Source organism: Rhinoraja longicauda, chromosome 9 (assembly GCF_053455715.1).
Source record: "Rhinoraja longicauda isolate Sanriku21f chromosome 9, sRhiLon1.1, whole genome shotgun sequence".
In the NCBI taxonomy this organism is placed as follows: Eukaryota; Metazoa; Chordata; class Chondrichthyes; order Rajiformes; family Arhynchobatidae; genus Rhinoraja; species Rhinoraja longicauda.
Window position 1 is genome coordinate 12,388,036 of NC_135961.1, and position 23,638 is coordinate 12,411,673.

A 23,638-nucleotide genomic window follows, 5' to 3' on the forward strand; every position below is an offset into this window, starting at 1 on the left:
GCTAATTTTGTATATTCCCAAAAAATTAATGCCAATATTCTAATGCAGAAGTATACCTTCTCCAATGCAATTAACTTAATAGTATAGGGTGATTTGCTCATATGTACATCGCAACCAAAAACCACCTAAATAATTGGTCCACATTTTACAGTAGCTTTAAATAAGAGGCCATCAGCAATCATGCTGTACCAGCCCAGGTCCTGCCTCTATGGAGTTTGTACATTCTCCCTCTGACCGCGTGGGTTGTCTCCGGGTGCTCTAGTTTTCTACCACACCCCAAAGACGTATAAGTTCGTAGGTTAATTGCCTTCGGTAAAATAGTAAAAATTGTCCCTAGTGTGTCGGACTGTGCAAGTGTGTGGGATGATTGCTAGTTGGCGCAGACTCAGTGGGCCAAAGGGTCAGTTTCCATGCTGTATCTCTAAAGTCTAAAGCTTCACATGGTTGGAACAGTATCAAATGAAAGGGAGGTTGCCAGGGAAACCTACAGCTTCACGCCTTGTCTTCAGACCTTGGTACGTGTATTAAGGACAGATGATTCCAGTAAACCCGGGTCAATTGCAGAATTATTCCACCTCCAGCCAGGACACTTGCAGCCATCTTACATAGAGTCATGGAGTGATACAGTGTGGAAACAGGCCCTTCGGCCCATCTTGCCCACACCAGCCAACATGCCCCATTGACACTAGTCTTAGGGAATGCACTACCAATTGAAGGCAGCTATGGCTTGGCAGGTTTGCCTTTTGACTCAGTCCCTGCTAGTATCACATGATCTGTTAAGGTTATACCCTCTGCAAGAGACAAACTCATTTGTCCCACGTGTTCTGAGTTGTTTAATTTCCCTTCTCTCCCCTTGTGTGTGCCGTCTCCCGTTTTTTTCCCCTCTTGCGAGAACAGATGCACAAAATTCAAAAATGTAGCCTAGGAAATCTCTGCCAGTCATTGCTTCTGAAGGAAAACAAGTGAGCCAAAGATGTACTTGGTTTGAATCCTAAGGGGATTAGTTTGGGCTTAACATCAAGATCATGTTCAAATATTTGGCGTTGTTATAAGTGTTTGTTCTGCTGATGAGAAACTCCATGGGACAATCTGCATGGAGTTAATTGGGGGCTGCACATACACCAAATATTGACAGCAGCTGAGGGGCATCATGAGGTGGATTAAAAATATGAACAGATATGTCGATTAAATAAGTTATTTTGAGGAATATCACACTTGGAAACATAATTACATCTTTCCCCTTTGTAACATTTAACTTTGTGGCTCAACACCCGACTGTGTGGAGAAACATGGAACTGCAGATGCTGGTTTGCAAAAAAAAAAGACACAAAGTAACTCAGCAGGTCAGGCAGCATTTCTGGAAAACATGCAAAGGACCCTTTTTTATACTGATAATGTAGGTTGGGGGGGGGGGGGGGGGGTGAGGAGAAGAAAGGTGGAAGAGAGAAGGGCCAGGACAAAGCCTGGCGAGTGATAGGTAGACACTGGTGTGAGGGGGGTTTTGATCGGCAGATGGTTTGACGGATATAAAAGCACGAGAGGTGTGAGAAAGGATAAAAGTCCAAATTGTGAAGCCAGAGGAAGAAGTATAGGCAGCAGGGGAGGGGAGTGGAATGTGGGTATGCAACCAAATGGGGCACAGGGAAGAGAGGAAGGGGGAATTTGTAGGTTAGTTACCTAAAAATTGGAAAATTCAATATTCATACCATTAGGTTGTAAGCTACGCAAGCAGAATATGAGGCGCTGTTCCACCAATTTGTGCATGGCCTCAATTTTGCAATGGTCGCCAATGGCGGAAATGTCAGCATAGGACTGGGAATGGGCCTTAAAATGGCTAACAACCAAGAAACCCAGTAGGCCTTGGCCAAGCCTAAGTGTTTGGCAAAAACATTAGCTGAGTCTATGCTTAGTCTTACCGATGTAAAGGAGTCCACATCACGAACATTGGACGCAGTAGATAAGGTTAGAGGGGGTGTACATAAACCTCTGTCTCACCTGGCAGGACTGCTGGGGTCCCTGGAGGGATGTGAGGGAGGAGGTGAAGGGACAGGTATTGCATCTCCTGCGGTTGCAGAGGAAAGTACCTGGGGAAGGGATAGTTTGTGTGCGAAGGGATGAGTGAACCAAAGAGTTGCGGGAACAGTGGTCTCTGTGGAAGGTGGAAAGGGGTGGAGACGAGAAGATGTGACTGGTGGTGGGATCATGTTGATGGCGGCAGAAATGTCAGAGAAGGATATGTAGGTGTCGAGGCTGGTGAGGTGAAAGTTGAGGGCTAAAGGAACTCTATTCTTGTTCCCTCGAGGGGGATGGGGAGCGAGACCAGAACTACAGGACACAGAGGAGATGCACATAAGGGATCCATGTATGACGCCAGGGGAAAAACACATTAACTATAGAAAGGGGACATCTCGGATGTCCTAGAATGGGAAGCCTTATCTTGGAAATAGATGCGGCAGGGATAGAGAAGTTGAAAGGAGGGGATAGTATCTTTGCAAGAGGCAGGGTGGGAGAAGGCGTAGTTCAGAATGTGTTAAAGAAAACTTTAAAACACAACACAAAGATCGGGTAAGACAATCAAGTCTTTATTTAAGAGCACCAAATACAGTGATCACTGGGAGCAATCTACAAGGTTGCTCAACGAGCAAAGATTAATCTACTTATTTATACAGAATTTTCCTTTGATGTTTTGTTTATTGCAGAAGGCGTTTTAGAACTTTTCCTTCTTTCAAATGGTCTTATAACAAATATACATCGTGCACCTCCAAAAGACACAGCGGAATAAACACAGCCCAATTCCACCCCATTACAAATAAGCAAAATTCATGTTACCCTTTCGACCTTATTTTATTGTTTTACGATTACCATTTGTCCTTTGGCAACAGAGAACAGAATGTGACTAAAGTAGACTGTAATGAGTGTCGTTTACACATGCTCAGTTTCAACCTACTTTAAAGCACAGAATTATTATAACAAATGGAGCGGGTTTGAAATATTTTTAAGCACTCTACCTAGCCCTATCCCTTGCTATCTTCTTGAAGCTTTGCAATTTATCTTTGACAAATGTCATGGGAGTTAGTGTGTTTGTAGTCAACGTCGATAGTCTGTCCCTTTGGTGGAAACAGAGATCAGGGAAAGGGAGAGAGGTGTCCAAGATAGTCCAGATGAATTTGAGGGCAGGATGGAAGTTAGTGGTACAGTTTTAATGAAAGCAATGGGTTCTGCACAGGTGCAGCAGGCAGCCTACTATGTGGTATTGGGACAGATGAAGACCAAAGGTCCTCAGTATCTGGATGTGTGCTATAGTTTTCTTCTGACACCATCCTGGGTCACACATCCCTCTACTTTCCTGACACCCTTTTATTTATTTATTTCTCTTCACTCTCATATTGGATGTGTGCTGACAAATGTCAAAACATGAACTTTACAGCACTGAACCAAATATCATATTTTATAGACAATAGACAATAGACAATAGGTGCAGGAGTAGGCCATTCAGCCCTTCGAGCCAGCACCGCCATTCAATGTGATCATGGCTGATCATTCTCAATCAGTACCCCGTTCCTGCTTTCTCCCCATACCCCCTGACTCCACTATCATTAAGAGCTCTATCTAGCTCTCTCTTGAATGTATTCAGAGAATTGGCCTCCACGGCAGAGAATTCCACAGATTCACAACTCTCTGACTAAAAAAGTTTTTCCTCATCTCTGTTCTAAATGGCCTACCCCTTATTCTTAAACTGTGGCCCCTGGTTCTGGACTCCCCCAACATTGGGAACATGTTTCCTGCCTCTAACATAACCAACCCCTTAATAATATTATACGTTTCGATAAGATCCCCTCTCATCCTTCTAAATTCCAGTGTATACAAACCTAGTCGCTCCAATCTTTCAACATATGACAATCCCGCCATTCCGGGAATTAACCTAGCAAACCTACGCTGCACGCCCTCAATAACAAGAATATCCTTCCTCAAATTTGGAGACCAAAACTGCACACAGTACTCCAGGTGCGGTCTCACTAGGGCCCTGTACAACTGCAGAAGGACAACTGTAGTTTGTACAACTGTAGTTTGTAACAGCAATTTAATGTCTAATACCTGGTGATTATGCTTGCTACCCTTTCTCACTTGAGGTAAACAAAGTTTCTTTCAGACAAAGGCCAAAATCGTGCCATTAATTCTTCTGCAAAATTACTTTCAGGGCAAATGATGTTTCAATACAGCACAATGCTGGACACCTCATTACAATCTGTGCAGCGGTTGTTGAAAGAGTCGTTTTGTTCTTCCTGTGAAGTCAGGTTGTCTTTTCATGAGTCCCAATTTGCCAGAATGACCAACTTTTAAATGGTAAGACAACATGCTGCTCAGTTGTTAAAAACTCACTAAAATGCAGATACAGGTGATGCATTCATTCTGTGCCTGAAATCATTGGAGAAAATGACAATCTTTACCACAGTATTTACTGGTGTGACTTTCAGTGATAAGTGCATTCTAACAGCTGACGTTCTATCTGAAATGAGCCACTACAAAATTTTGCAGCAGGCATTTTCAAGAGTATCACAAGTGTGACATACAAATGAGTGCCAACACTTTAGGAGCATCTGCTGTTAGAGAGTGCACCTTTAAAAGTGTCAGTTTAGCACTGAATCAGAATGTCTACTCCCGGCTTGAGGCATTTAGCCTTTCACCTTCGGGGGATCCTTAAGGGTTACGTGATTTTTAAGGCAACTGCCGGCGACTGTCAAAGTCGTAGCAGATCGCCAAAATTTTATATTACCCTATGACAATGACCACGACAATGCCGAGTCAGGTCGATACAAACTACTTTTTTTGTGAAACTAGCACCTGGCTAAGAGATTACACCGTCTTCAGAAACATTGCAAAATTCCCACGCTTACCTGACCGTCAAAGTGTCGCCTCCAATCTACCTGTCAAATGTCCTGACGGTAAATAAATTGGTTAAACAAAACTATCTTCTGGCATCTTCAAATGCCTCTTCTTAATTTAATATTACGTGCTTCTAAATGCATCTGCGACAACCTAGCAAACCTGGGGACAGCATGCGACAGCGCCCGCAATAAGCTACGATACCTGGCGACAAGCCAGCTGTCGCCGAGAAATTTCTTTCTGGAAAATGTTTCCACGACGCGTCGAGATCCACTACGATTCATTGAAGACTCCTCACGATCATGCCCGCGACCCCCCGGCGAACGTTCGGCGACAGCCTAGTCGCCGGCAGTCGCCTTAAAATAGCCTAAGTGGGACAGGCCCTTTAGGATCATTCACCTTAAAATATCGTTGGAAATCATGCAAAACTAGAAACTGTTGCTATTTCTCTCAGGTGTCTATGGACTTGATGTTGAAGGAGGTGGTCAAAGATGCTCGAGTAAGTTCAGCATCCATTGTACTGAGATCGCCAGTTCAGACACGGGCACTATCCTTTAGATGATCCTTGTGTAATGAAAGCTAAAGCACAGTAATGACAGTACGGTGGAGGAAGAGTTTATCATGTAAGGCCTTGTCATGTATCTTCACCCTACCATGAGGACGGTGTCTCAATCTCTATCGAAGGAATAAATCTGAACATGACAATGAACGGATGCACAGGATGTATGAACAAATGTATTACAATGGGACTTCGTGCTCCTGGAAAATAACTTAAACCAGGAAAATGGATCCACAGATGCAACGTGGGAACTACTTGAAATTATAGCTGTCATGATCATATTAAACACGGCATGGTGGCGCAGCGGTAGAGTTGCTGCCTTACAGCAAATGCAGCGCCGGAGACTCAGGTTCAATCCTGACTACGGGTGCTGTACTTTACAGAGTTTGTACGTTCTCCCCGTGACCTGCGTGGGTTTTCTCCGAGATCTTCGGTTTCCTCCCACACTCCAAAGACGTACAGGTTTGTAGGTTAATTGGCTGGGCAAATGTAAAAATTGACCCTAGTGGGTGTAGGATAATGTTAATGTGCGGGGATCGCTGGGCGGCGCGGACCCGGTGGGCTGAAGGGCCTGTTTCTGCGCTGTATCTCTAAATCTAAAAAAAAATCTAAACCTATACATCAATGTTAAAGAAGTTGAAGTGGAAAGTTAGATTTGAACATGAAAGCTATTCTCGCCAATCTGTGTTATTTGCAGAACTTTGGTGTATTTTTTCTATTGCTTGTGTAAAATGCAATGTTAGGGCTGATGGTTGCAGATGCTTCTCCCCACCCCCCCCACACACACCTCTACTTTCTGTCTGAAGAAAGGTTTCCACCTGAAACATCACCTATCTTTTTCTCCAGTCGTGCTGCCTGACCCATTGAGTTCAGGATTTTGTGTCCACCTTCGGTTGAAGATACATGCTTGCTTAGCTAAAAAATAATGGATATCTTGCAGACTGTACTGTGTGTGGGATGATCAAATATTTGGTTATTATCACAGCCAGATAGATATAAGCCCATGAAATCATCATACAAATGGGCTTTGAACATCGTAGGCAGGAAAACGCTTATCTGTAAAGGTCATGCCTGTGACAATGACCATTCCAGCTGGATATCCTTTGAAGCTGGAACTAAAATGCTATTTTTGTCAGATAACAGAAAGCCTTGATATTCCAGGTGCAACTATCAGAGGCACTGCAACATGTATAATTCCAACAACCTCACTGAAAGGAAGCATGCAGGTACAGCAGGCAGTGAAGAAAGCCAATGTAATGTTGGCCTTCATAACAAGAGGAGTTGAGTATAGGAGCAAAGAGGTCCTTCTACAGTTGTACAGGGCCCTAGTGAGGCCGCACCTGGAGTACTGTGTGCAGTTTTGGTCTCCAAATTTGAGAAATGATATTCTTGCTATTGAGGGCGTGCAGCGTAGGTTTACTAGGTTGATTCCTGGAATGGCGGGACTGTCATATGTTGAAAGACTGGAGCGACTAGGCTTGTACACACTGGAATTTAGAAGGATAAGAGGGGATCTTATAGAAACGTATAAGATTATTAAGGGGTTGGACACATTAGAGGCAGGAAACATGTTCCCAATGTTGGGGGAGTCCAGAAACAGGAGCCACAGTTTAAGAATAAGGGGTAGGCCATTTAGAACGGAGATGAGGAAAAACTTTTTCAGTCAGAGAGTTGTAAATCTGTGGAATTCTCTGCCTCACAAGGCAGTGGAGGCCAATTCTCTGAATGCATTCAAGAGCGAGCTAGATAGAGCTCTTAAGGATAGCGGAGTCAGGGGGTATGGGGAGAAGGCAGGAACAGGGTACTGATTGAGAATGATCAGCCATGATCACATTGAATGGCGGTGCTGGCTCGAAGGGCCGAATGGCCTCCTCCTGCACTTATTGCCCATTGTCTATTGTCTATAAAACTGAGTAATTTTTTTTCCCTCTTCTGCAGAGAATTGTGACAACCGATACACACACAGGCATGGAACAGCCAGCTCTACATGGATCTCGACAAATGAGATGTAATAATGTGTCAACAAAGCAGAGCACATCTGACACAACTTTCACAAAGAAACAACATAATTAATGCAATGTCAAATCTCTTCTGAATATTGAATGGTTCATTACAATTTAACCATCTAGCATGTTTGATATAGCTGTGATGCTGTATGCATCATAATTCATACGCTTTATTCTTTTCTTGGAATTGTACTCTCCAGAGAGAAGGAAAGAAAAAAAAAGTAGCTGCAAAAATGAGGACCAATTAAAAGGGAATGTTCTGGATAATTCCCCCTTCATCCTGTAGCCAATCTAAATTACTTCACGACATCACATTCTGCATTTATTACATTAATTCACTCCAGTCTGATTTCAGCCTCAACTAGAAATCAATCCAGCTCTCTTTATGGGGGATATAGCAAATCAGCATTCACTACACATGGCAACAACTTGCTTTTCTTGAAAAAAACTACCTTACACGTAACCTTGTTCTCACCATGTGTAACACAGTGTCAATCTCTAGTTCCCTCTAACTTTTCTAAATGAGATTAATAACAATCCCATTATTATTCTGAACTCAAACAAGGACGTCAAGCCTTTTTTTTTTTAGCATTTCTGGGTTACAAACGTGCTTTAAACTGGGAAACAATCTTGTGGCTAACTTCTAAACCTACTTCAAAGGTTACGTTTTTGCAGCATACAATACAAGAGAGATAAAACTGGACATATTATTTCCAGAGTAGACCTCACCAAGATATACTGCATGACAAATAGTATGTCTGTTTTGGATAGGGCAGCCTATTAATAGACTCATAGAGTCATTGAGTGATACAGTGTGGAAACAGGCCCTGCAGCCCAACTTGCCCATACCGGCCAACATGTCCCAGCTACACTAGTTCCACCTGCCTGCGCTTGGTTCATATCCCTCCAAACCTGCCCTATCCATGTACCTGTCTAACTGTTTCTTAAACATTGGGATAGTCCTAGACTCAACTACAGCTTGTTCCATACACCCACCACCCTTTGTGTGAAAAAGTTATCCCTCAGATTCCTATGAAATCTTTTCCCCTTCACCCTAAACCTGTGTCCCCTGGTCCTCGATTCGCCTACTCTGGGCAAGAGATTCTGTGCATCTACCCAATTTATTCCTCTCATGATTTTTTACACCTCTAATAAGATCACCCCTCATCCTCGTGCACTCCAAGGAATAGAGATCCAGTCTACTCAACCTCTCCCTATAGCTCAGACCCTCTAGTCCTGGCAACATCCTCGTAAATTTTCTCTCAACCCTTTCATGCTTGACAATATCTTTCCTATAACATGATGCCCAGAACTGAACACAATATTCTAAATGCGGTCTCACCAACGTCTTATACAACTGCAACATGACCTCCCAACTTCTATACTCAATACTCCGACTGATGAAGGCCAATGTGGCAAAAGCCTTTTTGACCACTTTATCAATGATCGGTGTTAGTGCTCAATCCTATTAAACTGATGAAACCAGTTATTTCATATTTCTTGAATCACAACTTGCAACGAGGAAGGAAGTAGAAAGGAATGTCATGGAAGGAGGGCAGGTGATCGCTATGGAGAAGGGATGAGATGAAATGGTTGTGGAGGATTGGAGGTGCAATAGTGGTTAGAGGGTGGGGTGATTTGCTACTTCATTTGGTATGATTGGCTGGCAGGAGCTGGGGAAGATTATAGTGGGGGTCCAATGGTGGTGAGTGTCAGAATTGAGAAATGGGAGATTCGTAGCCATTTTATTGGTAGTAGAAACAAAGAACTGCAGATATTGGTCAATACGCAAAAAGAGGCAAAGTGCTGGAGGAACTCAGCAGTTCAAGCAGCATCGCTGGAGATGTTTCGGGTTGAGATCCTCCTTCAGACTTCAGGTTTCTTCAGTCTGAAGAAGGGCCATGACCCGAAACACGACCTATCCATGTTCTCCGGAGATGTTGTCTGACCTGCTGAGTTACTCCAGCACTCTATGGCCGTTTGCCATTACATTGATGATAGGCGGCCAGACTGAAATCTGTGATGGGGTTAAATAAATAACTTGCACAGTGGCGCAGCGGTAGAGTTGCTGCCTTACAGCACCAGAGACCCGGGATTGATTCTGTGGGTGCTGTCCGTACGGAGTTTGCATGTTCTCTCCTAGACCTGCGTGGGTTTTCTCCGAGATCTTCGGTTTCCTCCCATACTCCAAAGACGTACAGGTTTGTACGTCTTTGGCTTGGTATCATTGTAAATTGTCCCTACTGGGTGTAGGATAGTGTTAGTGTGCGAGGATCACACTCGGTGGGCCGAATGGCCTGTTTCCACACGGTATTACTAAACTAAGCGAAATTAAACTGAAATACGATCTATGCGTAGGTATCTCCAAGCGCTGGACTCCCACATCGTATAGCTACTCGGGCAGGTACCCCTTAAGTCTCACAAAATGAACTTCATATTCATTGTGAAGATCTTTTCATGCATGTGTCCTGTGTCATTCAGTGGCCATGCATGTTTAAAGGAACTCAGCAGAATTTGTGCCAGAAAAAGGTGCAGGAGTTTGTTTGACACAACTGTGTTTGTGGGAGCACTCTCTATGCATTCCAGACACAGCGATGACTCACGAGCAACTTGGGAACGTCCATGAAAGATACTGCAAGTATAAACGCGACTTTCTGATTAAATTCAATCACAAAGCACATGCAAGCAATGCAAATGTAATTGAATTTCTCGTTCAACCTTCTTATGCAGAAGCTGCATGGAAGAGACTTTGTGACTCCTTCGGTATGGCATGATCATAAAGTGTGCCTAGAGATCTCTTTGAAAACTGTATCTAACTGCAGCCAGATAGATATGGTTTTCTGCTGCTTCCTTTTTAGAAAATTGAACTACATGAGCACCTTATCAGTCAGAGAGATTAGTTTTGACTCCAGCATGTAACAACAGATAAGTAGCTCCCAAAGTGTATGTACATATATCTCTAAGGACTCACAAACAAAACAAATAATCTTGTCCATCTTTTGGGATGTGCATTGCATGATGCCTCCATTCACACTGGGCAGTAATACTGAAAGTATTGCCTGTCATATATTCTTATGATAATTACCATGACTCCCTAAACTTAATACATCAGAGATCATCAGGGATATTGGGGGGTTTTTTGAGCCAGGAATTGGTATCCAACCCACTGCCTTACACAACTACATTATTGATTTCAAACAACCTATATCGACTTAACTATTTCTGAAAATGAATACCATAAGCGAATTGGACTTTTTTTTACATTGTACACAAATTGAAAACAAACTGAAAAAACCCATTATAGTTGAACAAGAGTCATCTTTAGCTTTGTCAACAGTGGTGAGGCAAACAATGATTGGCATTCTTTATGCACAGATTAAATACTGACTTCCGTTTAATGCACACAATTACAATTTCAGAAGCCATTGATACATGTACTGGCACCCCTTTATCTCTGTGGAAACAATATTTCACCAAATGATTTCCTTATTCAGGTCTATTAACCAGCAATAGGTTTCCATATTGATATCACATGCATGGATTGAACTCACCATAAAATATTAAACATATGTTTCAATTTAAAGACTATTGATTGAATGACTGCAAAACAACCTCTCTGGTGCTGAAAATCAACTTTTAGAAGTTTGAAGTCTCGTTATTTCAGATTCCTATTACTGTTTTCTTCTGTTTTTATGTACATTTCATCTCTCCCCTGGTTCACTAATTCCCTCATTATTTCCCTTGTTTTTATTCTATTTGATATTAAATTCATTATTCAAATTAAAATTCCTTATTCTGAGTGTGCAGTTTATTCATGATTATTTTACTTTATTAGTTAAGATGCGACACAGGATTAGAAATTGTTTGTTGCTGGTAAAGGTTCATTCGTCGGTAGTTAGCACACACCAGACCTCTTGTTTGCAGGCCTATCAGAAGAACCTACAGTAGTGCAAGGTGTCAATTTGTGCATCAACTGAGCATAAGGGGAAGCATTTTCTTTGCACAGCTCATTTTTGTCATGCAGTATATCTTGGTGAGGTCTACTCTGGAATAATATGTCCAGTTTTATCTCTCTTGTATTGTATGCTGCAAAAACGTAACCTTTGAAGTAGGTTTAGAAGTTAGCCACTGAATGATAAGTAAAAAGTTTGGACGATGTTGACAGCGCAGTAGGAGTAAGAGTTAGCAGCCAAGGACATGTGGTCTGAATGGTAGTGCAATCAATGGTCAAGCTGGTTCGAATAGATCAGTGGGAGGGGAAATTCGGGAGAATGGTGTCAACACTGAGGGAGTTAAGGCTAGGGGAGAAATGCTTAAATTGAATTACTCCCGGCAGGCCGCGGTGACAGATGCCTCCCAGCATGCTGCAGAGTAGCCGAGGCCGGCGTCTCGCGGGTCGGAGCCCGCAGGCGACGGAGCCCGTGGCCAACGGAGAGCCTGTGGGTCAGAGCTCACGGCTGACGGAGTTGACGGTGCCTGGGTCGATGGAGCCCGTGGCTAGAGCCCGTGGCTAGGGCCCGTGTCGACGTCACGGAGGCGTCCGGAGAGGACCTGGCAGCGATAATGAGAGGTCGGTGTGACGGTCATTGGGGGCGCCAACTAACGGATGCGGACGGATCACGTGGGAGTGAGGACGCTGCTACCGGGGGAAGGATCAAAGGAGGACCCGGCGTGGGAGGATCGCCATGACGGAGGGGGAAAAACAATGGAGGACCTGGCGTGGGGGGAGGGAGAGGGTGGGGGGGGTGGGAACAAAGGGGGACCTGGCATGGGATACTTTGTAACTTTGTAAGTACCCTTTATGTCGCGACTACTTGCATACCTTGGGTATGCAATCAAGGAATTTCACTGCGACTTGTCACATGTGACAATAAAGTGTTCATTCATTCAAGTTTACAGCAGTTGGCTGGTAAATGCACAGAGAGGGACTGTTTATATACCAATGGATCAGACCTCACAGTCGTTGTGAAGGCTGTTTCTGCATAACTGGGGTCTCAGTAGTAAAGGTGTCACATGCTTTAATGAATATAATGCTGACGCAGTGCCCGACCTATTTGATAATGCCAAGTAACTCGGCTTGTGTCAAATTACAGTCTCCTTCCTTTCTGAAATTATAAAGCTATTACTAGGAAACAGGAAGTCTTAACGTGGCTGAGTATGTATCTGCCAGGAGATGTTAAACCCATTCGGTAATTATGGTTCTCAACACACATTGAATACATTTGGGGCATAACTGGTTTGTGTCAGTTAGTCAGGCCCATCTCCAACTGCTGATCTAATGAATGTGTTATCCCTCCTTCTGACATTTATTGTGTAATGTGGCAAATGGCTGCAAAGAGTTAGATTATTGCTGCAGTGACCTGATCATTATAACATTTCCACTGAAAATATTATTCTGCACATATACCATACAATATAAGCAAGTCTGAATAGCTCTTTTGTTCAATGGAAATACAGTGATGATTTATAACAATCATTTTTATTCTAACATGAGGACTATTGTTCAGGTAACTGGTGACAATAATCATTGCAAACACCTGGTAATAAAGGGACATTTGTTACGTCTGCTTTTCAGAGATTTGGGTAGGGCTGCCCTGACAGGGTGAGATAAGTATAAAAGGGCTCGAGATGACCTTTTACTCTCTAAAATTAATAGGAAGTGAATTGTTCAAGAGTAAAAAGTAGAATAGAGATTGATATAATTTAATTGATATTGGAATGACTCCTTCAATAGTTCAGTTTCACGAAGAAAACAATATTAGATACTTCGGTTATCCGGTCTTCTGCGAAAATAAAAAGAACAGCATTTTCGGTCCAAGAAAACATCAGATATCCAACAAAATAATATTTATCACAGATAATAGGATTGATGATGCACAAGCAGTCGGTTTGTAAAGGCTGGAGGTATATCATGTTTACATTGAAGTAAATATCTATATCTATATACTAAAAGTCTCATTTGTTTGTTTGTTTGTTCCTGAACTACAGCCAAAACGGTACAGTTTTAGGCCCACCTTACTCACCTTTGTTCCTTTGGTGCTAATGGAAGAAGTCTCATTGAAATCAGTGTTATATTTTTAAAGTTATTCACATTTTAAAGTTTAAATCTATCTCCTAGGGAGGGAGGTAGGGAAGTGGGGGAGGGGGAGGTATAAGGGGGGTTGAGGGGGATGGAGTGGGGGGGAGGGGGAGGAGGAGGGTACGAGGGAGGGAGGTGGCGAGGAGGGAGGAGGGGGGAGGAGTGGAGGGGAGGGGAGAGGAGGGAAGGGAGGGGGAGGGGGGAGGAAGGGAGGGAGGGATGGGGGAAGGGAGGGAGGGATGGGGGAAGGGAGGGGGGAGGGCAGGGGAGAGGGGGAGGAGAGGGTGCTGCACCAATGCAGGGGAGGTTTGGGCCCAACGGGTCCACTTGGTCTAGTTTTATTACTAAAACTCTGTTTGTTTATTTGATTGTCCATGCATGTGATGTAACCTTATTTTTGTGCCCCCGTCACACGATAGGACAACAAATTTAGGACCACCTTACTCACCTTTGTCCCGGGGACACCTTGATCCAAGTTTCATTCAAATTGGTCTTATATTTTTAAAGTTAGAGAGATTTTAAAGTTTTAAACCTGGTGCGATGCTTTCAAGCTATTCTAACCATGCTATTCCAGCCTTTTGCATTATTTCAGTGAAAGTAGTGTGCAAGTTTTATGGCATTCAGGAACACAATTGTATGCTTCTCCTGGTCCTATCATACATTTTTAGTCAAAACCTCACCAAGAATGTAATGCTTCAATTATATATAGATTTTTTCACCAAAGGAATTGTTGGTTAGGGGTGCGTGGTCTATTAATTCCTTGGGGAGGGATGGAAGAGGTTTTTTTAGATTTAGAGATACAGCGCGGAAACAGGCCCTTCAGCCCACCGAGTCCGCGCCGCCCAGCGATCCCCGCACATTAACACTATCCTACACACACTAGGGACAATTTATACATTTACCCAGTCAATTAACCTACATACCTGTACGTCTTTGGAGTGTGGGAGGAAACCAAAGATCTCGGAGAAAACCCACGCAGGTCACGGGGAGAACGTACAAACTCCGTACGGACGGCGCCCGTAGTCAGGATCGAACCTGAGTCTCCGGCGCTGCATTTGCTGTAAGGCAGCAACTCTACCGCTGCGCCACCGTGCCGCCCCTGGTTTTTGGTTTACTGTTTTAACGGTGTTAGTAGGAAGAGTTTTAGTTTGCACATGATACTACATTTATTCTTTTTACATATGATACCACATAGAAGGCTGTGTAGGCAAAGTCAGTGGATATATTTAAGGCAGAGATAGATAGATTCTTGATTAGTACGGGTGTCAGAGGTTATGGGGAGAAGGCAGGAGAATGGGGATAGGAGGGAGAGGTAGATCAGCCATGATTGAATGGCATAGATGATGGGCCGAATGGCCTAATTCTACTCCTATCACTTATGATCTCATGATATTCTGTGGACCTATTGCTTTTCTTTTCAGAGTTGATCAACATGATGTATTTTTTCCAAGATAATTCGCTTCCAAATGGAAATTTACACCAATTTTCATGCATTTCAATTTCTAACATATTCAGACACCCTTTGGTTTTTAATGCCTTTAGTTAACTTAACACTATTTTCATTTAATGAGACTTACATTTCTGGAAAAAGAGCTTGCATTTGAAATGCCATGTATCTGATGCTGATTGCCCTATTATGTTTCCAATTTGGTCTTCGACTATATATTTTTAATGATTTTCATTTTAATCCATATATTCGTTCCCTTAGGCAGTTGTTCTGAAATATCCTTTGCCGCACAGTTATTCTTCCTTCTTATCTTGGTCTGCTTACTGTTTTTTCCTCGATGACACAGTTCAAAAATAGTCACAGTTCCAAAAAAATCTTCTTGGTGTGCGCAAGCATTAGGCTCCTTGGGAAACCTCCAACTTTTGGGAGCCAGCAAGTTTCTGCACACTTCCATGGCTGAGTGGCTCAATATCTTGCTGGAAGCTGCAGTCCTCTTGAGAGCCAGCAATTTCTGCATGTTCTCTTAATTTCAGGAATCACTTAGCTGCTTAGTAAATAAATCCGAGGCCTCGGAAGAGGTTCCAATACACTGGGGGTAAAAGTAGTGGTGGAGTTTCGACTCGTTTGTGCAAGAAATAGTGGTGCAAAATGCCGTGTATCTGATGCTGATTGCCCCATTATGTTTCCAATTTGGTCTTCGACTATATTTTTTTAATGATTTTCATTTTAATTCATATATTCGTTCCCTTAGGCAGTTGTTCTGAAATATCCTTTGCCGCACATTTATTCTTCCTTCTTATCTTGGTCTGCTTACCGTTTTTTCCTCGATGACACAGTTTAAAAAAAATCTACTTCGTTTGCGCAAGCATTAGGCTCCTTGGGAAACCTCCAACTTTTGGGAGCCAGCAAGTTTCTGCACACTTCCATGGCTGAGTGGCTTAATATCTGCTGGAAGCTGCAGTCTTCTTGAGAGCCAGGAATTTCAGGAATCACTTAGCTGCTTAGTAAATAAATCCGAGGCCTCGGAAGAGGTTCCAATACACTGGGGGTAAAAGTAGTGGTGGAGTTTTGACTCGTTTGTGCAAGAAATATTGGTGCAAAATCAAGCAAACCAATGCAACATCCAGGTAGATTTAAAGAGAAATCGCACACAGATGCAGATTGATTCCATTGATCCTCTGGTTATGGGTTCATTTGTATACTTAGATGAGGAGATTTGGTACGTCGGTGAATACTCTTTTGAGCTTCTAAGGTATACTAGTAGAGAACATATATTGACTGGTTGCATCATGGCCTGGTTCAACAATTCAAATGTGCAGGAATGGAGGAGATTACAAAACATGGTGGACACCGCCCAGTCCAACATGGGTACTGACCTCCCTACCATCGAAGGGATCTATAGGAGCTGCTGCCTCAGAAAGGCACCCAGCATCATCAAGGATCCACATCACCCTGGCCACACTCTCATTTCACTTCTACCATCGGGAAGAAGGTATTGAAGTCCGAAAACCGTGACCACTTGGTTCAAGAACAGCTTCTTCCCAATAATTATCAGGCTCTTGAAATAAAAAAAACACTAGCTAAACTATGAACTGTCTTGATTGCACTAAGGACTTCGAGTTTTTTGTACTAATATTGGAGTTTTTAATTTATTGATTTTTCTTTTGTTTATTATGTTATCTATGAGTACAGCGTTTACGGGCTTGATGCTGCTGCAAGTACGAATTCAATTGTTCCATTGTCAGTACATATGACAGACACTCTTGACTCTTGACAAGGCAAATGCAGGAATGTTTTAAAAGCTTTCTCACATTGCAAAAACAATTAATTTTTGAAGAATCTGGCTGGTGTGCAACAACCTTGATGATAAATGGTTCAGATTCTAGACATTTTCAGATGTTTTAAATCAGGCTGCTAACAAAAATCTGAATATTCATTAAACATTTTTGTTTTTTCAGAAATAGTTTCAGCTTTATTGATAAAGCCTCACCAGGTTATACTTTTAATTAAATTGCTGATAATTTATAAACAATTATGATCTAAAGCTACCTTATTATATAAATTCCTGACAGACTTTTTAATTGTAATCCTTCAAATTAATTTGAATTAAAATAACCATAGCTTAAAATCGGTTTGTATTTTATTTACATCTTATTTTAAGAGTGAAACTTCTGATCTCTGAATCTGAATATTCTCTGAATCTGAATGAATATTCGGGAAGAGCTTCAGAGTTATCCTTGGAGTTTTCTTGCCACACTAAACAAAATTATGTCAGCAGTAACATTGGTCCCCTTTCTTGGCTAGAATGACACAGAGAGGCAAATGCAGTAACAATTGTTTTAAAAAAAATTGAAAGACTTACGATGTCTTGAACTTTTTCGTAGTTTTCATAAGTTTATGAATTTTGAATTTTGACCTACATATATGTTATATGACCTACATATAATTTGACCTACGTATATATGTTCTGTGATCTGTTTCTGAAGTTTTACTGGTTCAGAAATGTCACTTTTTCAATGAAATGTCTGATCTCCCAGATTAATCCATCTAATTATTAACTCTGCAATAAAACATTTCCACAATAGCACGTGTCTCCTGGAAGACCTTTGCAATACGCTTAATCGAAAGCACATGTTAAACATATGTAGTTATCCAGCACCGTGAAAGAAAATAATATTGTGCCAGCAATTTTGCTATAAAATAAAGACCTTGCATTAAGAAAAACTGGTGTTTTTCATCAAGGTTGTTGCACACCAGCCAGATTCTTCAAAAAACACATTTAATTTTAATATGTATTTTTTATGAAATCCAGTGTACTTTTAGTCTACTTGCCTAAATGGAAAGGTGCTTGTGCAGTGATCATTTTCAATTTTTTCAGCCCTTTCCTTATTTCTTTATTTTCACCATTGTCCAAATTTTAACTCTATTTCCTTGCTGTATTCTTTCTTCTGATCAAATCGCATTCCCACAATAAGCACTCACTTCAATACTGAATTCTGAAGAAGGGTCTCAACCCGAAACGTCACCCATTCCTTCTCCCCAGAGATGCTGCCTGACCCGCTGAGTTACTCCAGCTTTTTGTGTGTACCCTCACTTCAATACTCTAAATACCCCAGAGGTAGTTCTACTGTACAGTGGCACTGCCACCAATTTATACAAGGCATTGCGAATAATTCAGCCTTGGTTCTGAGATAGTACTAAGGCATTCACATTTCACGCTTCTGGGTTTGACAACATGAGGCTATTATCCCATCTGACCTCTAAGTGCTGTGCTTCAAGTGGTGTGGGCTCAAAGATGTCAAATTCTTCATTACATCTTAGTTGTGCATGGTGTCACAAGAGAAAAATCCTCCCATTGTGCTGCCTAACACTGATCTTGACAACCAACATCATTAATACAGTAGAAACAATGAACTGCAGATGCTAGTTTACAGGATAAGACACAAAGAGCAGGTCAGGCAGCACCTCAGCAGAACATTGTCTGCCCTTTTCAGACTTCTAAGTGCTGGGCTTCAAGTGGTGTGGACTCGAAGACGCCGAATTCTTCATAGTTTCTGTCAGCCCTTGTTGCCCCCTTGTTGCAAATGTGTTGCCCCCTGGGCTTAAATTACCACACCGACTACAATGCAAAAGAGTGTAGGAAAGAACTGCAGATGCTGGTTTACACCAAAGATAGACACACAATACAGGAGTTACTCAGCGGGTCAGGCAGCATCTCTGGAGAAAATAAATAGGTGACGTTTAGTGTGGTGAGATCCTTCTTCAGTCTGCCTGCCTTTACCCGCTGTTACTCCAGTATTGTGTGTCTATCTACAATACAAAAGGAACCCAGTTGGCTGTCAAGTTGTGAAAGACGCTAAATTATATATTTTTCTCTTTTCAGGCAGACCTACGAGATCCAGTGTTTAACTCAGAACACACCACTGGAACCTCGCAAAGCGATTCAAGCTGGTAAGTCCTGGACCTGCAATGTTGATAGTTTGACCATGTAAAACAATTGATCTTATAGTCAGTGAAATATTTCCCGGACAGTAGTTACAAATAATGAACAGCAAAAAAAAGTTAGTAGCATGAGCACTTCTCTGAATAAACGCCACGGGGAACGACTTCGAAATTCTCCCCTCCCTATTTCACATGTCAGGGTCGGATTTAGAGAGTCAATGACCGAAGTTGAATTTCAGTGACTCTGAAGTTGAATTTCAGTGACTCTGAAGTTGAATTTCAGTGACTCTGAAGTTGAATTTCAGTGACTCTGAAGTTGAATTTCAGTGACTCTGAAGTTGAATTTCAGTGACTCTGAAGTTCAATTTCAGTGCAGTTTCTTGGAATCCCCACCCACTGTTGCCGCTTCAGTGGCAGTAAACAATGAAAGCGAGGAGTTTTGTACTCACAGCTTGCTGAAGCCTCTGGGAAAGTCATTTGGAACATGATCGACTTTGCCGTCCTGGCAAATGATCTGATTATTATCCGTTCCGCAGCTACAGAGCTTGGGGCAGTCAGAGCAGAAAACGGGACCTCGGAACACCCAGAGCAGCAGCAGCAGGAGCAGGGACACAAGGCGAGCCATCGCGTTCATTTCACATACTTTGTTTCAGGGGGATGCAAGAAATGTAAGTCTTCTTTAAAATAAAGTTTATTGCAGCACCTCTCAAGTGGGTCGATCCCCCTATAAAGTATCAGGCGAATCAATTGTCACTGGTAGCCTGGAGGCGGGGCTGGTCGCTTGGGACAATAGCAACGTTTCATTCACACGAATCGCATTGTGGTGTATTACCATGGGACGTCTACCTCCTCGCTATTTACTTCAAAACCCCTTATCAGTCGATGGTTTTACACACTTCCCCCCAAAAAACACTCAAAGAGTATTTTCAAGAATACTGCTGACTCTCCCAAATACCCCCCTCGTGCTATTAATCATCAATATAGCAAAATCCACTGAAGAACTTGCTGTTGATGAAACTCAAACCTGTAACTAATCTAAACTAAAACAGCAGAAGGTATTTATTCACAAAATGCTGGAGTAACTCAGCAGCTCAGCCTGACCTGCTGAGTTACTCCAGCATTTTGTGAATAAATACCTTCGATTTGTACCAGCATCTGCAGTTATTTTCTTCCACTTAAACTAAAATAGCAAGTCTGTGAAGTTTGATGCACGACTTCATCAAACATTTTTTATATAATGCAAATGGTTGCATTTCATGCATCGTTTCAAATGCGGCTCACCTACATATACCGTGCAACTTTTAAAGTCATTGGTACTTGTCCAAGTCAAGTACTGGATGCAATATTTTTAACGTCTGCTTTAAAAAAAACCAGTTCAACAGGATCCACAAAGAAAAATGTCGAAGAGGGTCAAAGAGCTACCTCCTGAGAAACACCACAGTAGATTCATGTAATCACAATTGCCGCACCACACCAGTTACAGGGCAATGAGAAGGGGTGGTGGGAACATATAAAAACTCATTAAAAACAACAGGAGCACTCAGCTAGGGACAGCGACATTTGGAGCTGCTAAATATTCACGGCGTACTTTATTTACCACTATGCTTTTAGCAAGAGATAATGAAGCGTGATCAATTATATGCAAAGTAGTTATTAAGAGGGCTGATCCGTGGGCGGTTGCTGCTGAATGACACAACAATAGACAATAGACAATAGGTGCAGGAGGAGGCTATTCAGCCCTTCGAGCCAGCACCGCCATTCAATGTGATCATGGCTGATCATTCTCAATCAGTACCCCGTTCCTGCCTTCTCCCCATACCCCCTGACTCCGCTATGCTTAAGAGCTCTATCTAGCTCTCTCTTGAATGCATTCAGAGAACTGGCCTCCACTGCCTTCTGAGGCGGAGAATTCCACAGATAGGCAGAGAATTCCACAAGTCGGGACCTGATCAACCCCGGCTGGGTAGCCTGGGCGAGGGTGCCTGATGTTGTGAGACCCGAAACACCCCATGACCCCAGGTCACATCACTGAGGATGCGTCCCAGCGCATCCAGAAGGTATATCTTTCACATATCAAAGTAAACGAGACAAAAAAACTCTATAAAGAAAATAAATTAGAACCTTGGTATTGGTGGCGTTTACCCTGGGATATTACTGGAAAGTCACATGAGAAGGACTAATGATAATTTCCAGGGACTAATTTGCACCTAGGACCTGGGCCAGGATTAATATGTTGGGTCCCGTTTCAGAAGTGCCAAGAGAACCGACATGTGCAATGAGAAACATGAGTTTTATTTTTGAAAACAATTAAAAAGTAAGGTATCAGGAATAAACTTTAAAAATATCTGCACAATGATGTTATAGAGGAATCTGCATTGCATCGATTAGGTGGGGGACTCACTGCCACGAGTGGCGGAAGGCAGTCGATAGCACTGTACCTTTGTCGGCGCCAATGGCTCGATTGTAATCACGTATTGTCTTCCGCTGACTGATTAGCATGCTACAAGCGGCACGGTGGCGCAGCGGTAGAGTTGCTGCCTTACAGCGAATGCAGCGCCTGAGACTCGGGTTCGATCCAGACTAAGGGCGCCATCTGTACGGAGTTTGTACGTTCTCCCCGTGACCTGCTTGCGTTTTCTCCGAGATCTTCGGTTTCCTCCCACACTCCAAAGACGTACAGGTATGTAGGTTAATTGACTGGGTAAAATGTTTTTTTTTAAATTGTCCCTAGTGTGTGTAGGATAGTGTTAATGTGCGGGGATCGCTGGGCGGCGCGGACTCGGTGGGCCTAACAAAAGCTTTTCACTGTACCTCGGTACACGCGACAATAAACTAAACTGAGTGTGGCGACACTTGTATACTGCTGAGGTTGTCTGCAAAACAAAGCTTCCACTGTACCTAGGACCCTGGGTGCATGTGACAATAAAGTATCATTCATTCATTCATTCATTCAAGACATATTTAATAATATTCATACGTTCAAGGGCTACAAGACATGCATAACTTTATGAAAATAAAACTAAATGCTTTAGATGTTGGAAATCTGTTACAAACATTGAAAATGCCAGAAAAGCAGCATCTGTTGAAACAGAAGCATTTAATGTTTCAGGTGGCATTTCCTTCATCTGATGTTGCCTGATCTGGTTAACTTTTCCAGAAATTCATGCTATTAACATAGAATCATAGAAAATAGGTGCAGAAGGAGGCCATTTGGCCCTTCGAGCCAGCACCACCATTCATCGTGATCATGGCTGATCATCCATAATCAGTAACCTGTGCCTGCCTTCTCCCCATATCCCTTGATTCCACTAGCCCCTAGAGCTCTATCTAACTCTCTTTTAAATCCATCCAGTGAATTGGCTTCCACTGCCTTCTGTGGCAGATAATTCCACAAATTCACAACTCTCTGGGTGAAAAAGTTTCTTCTCACCTCAGTTTTAAATGGCCTCCCCTTGATTCTTAGACTGTGTCCCCTGGTTCTGGACTCCCCCAACATTGGGAACCTTTTCCCTGCATTTAGCTTGTCTAGCTAGTCCATTTATGATTTTATACGTCTCTATAAGATCCCCTCTCATCCTTCTAAATTCCAGTGAATACAAGCCTAGTCTTTCCAATCTTTCCTCATATGACAGTCCCTCCATCCCAGGGATTAACCTCGTGAACCTACGCTGGACTGCCTCAATAGCAAGGACGTCCTTCCTCAAATTAGACCAAAACTGCACACAATACTCCAGATGTGGTCTCACCAGGGCCCTATACAACTGCAGAAGTACTTCTTTGCTCCTGTACTCAAATCCTCTCGTTATGAAGGCCAACATGCCATTAGCTTTCTTCACTGCCTGTTGTACCTGCTCGCTTACTTTCAGTGACTGGTGTACAAGAACACCAAGGTCTCGTTGCACTTATCCTTTACCTAATCTGACACCATTGAGATAATAATCTGCCTCCTTATTTTTGCCGCCAAAGTGGACAACCTCACAATTATCTACATTATACTACATCTGCCATGCATCTGCCCACTCACTCAACCTGTCCAAGTCACCCTGCAACCTCCTAACATCCTCTTTGCAATTCACACTGCCACCCAGCTTTGTGTCATCCACAAACTTGCTAATGTTACTTCTAATTCCATCATCCAAATCATTAATATATATTGTAAATAGTTGCGGCCCCAGCAACGAGCCTTGCGGCACTCCACTCTCCACTGCCTGCCATTCTGAAAAGGACCCATTTACTCCTACTCTTTGCTTCCTGTCTGCAAACCAATTCTCTATCCATGTCAATACCCTACCCCCAATACCATGTGCTCGAATTTTGCTCACCAACCTCCCGTGTGGTACCTTATCAAAGGCTTTCTGAAAGTCTAGATACACTACATCCACTGACTCTCCTTCATCCATTTTACTTGTCATATCCTCAAAAAATTCCAGAAGATTAGTCAGGTAGGATTTCCCCTTCATAAATCCATGCTGGCTTGGACCAATCCTGTTACCTCTATCCAAATGCGCCGTTATTACCTCTTTAATAATTGTCTCCAGCATCTTCCCCACCACCGATGTCAGGCTAACTGGTCTATAATTCCCCATTTTCTCTCGCACTCCTTTCTTGAAAGGTGGGATAACATTAGCTATTCTCCAATCCACAGGAACTGATCCTGAATCTATTGAACGTTGAAAACTGATCACCAATGCGTCCACAATTTTTTGAGCCACCTCCTTGAG

At 42.6% G+C, this 23,638-nt stretch overlaps 1 protein-coding gene across 1 annotated transcript in view; it reads right to left on the minus strand.

The window, feature by feature from the left end:
* Nucleotides 1–19,542, minus strand: part of LOC144596481 (follicle-stimulating hormone receptor-like) — a 138,331-nt gene extending 118,789 nt beyond the window's left edge. Inside the window, exon 1 of the mRNA XM_078404787.1 lies at nucleotides 19,367–19,542. Within this exon, the coding sequence (XP_078260913.1) occupies nucleotides 19,367–19,542 (176 nt within the window). The remainder of the gene's footprint in view (nucleotides 1–19,366) is intronic.
* Nucleotides 19,543–23,638: the final 4,096 nt, after the last annotated feature.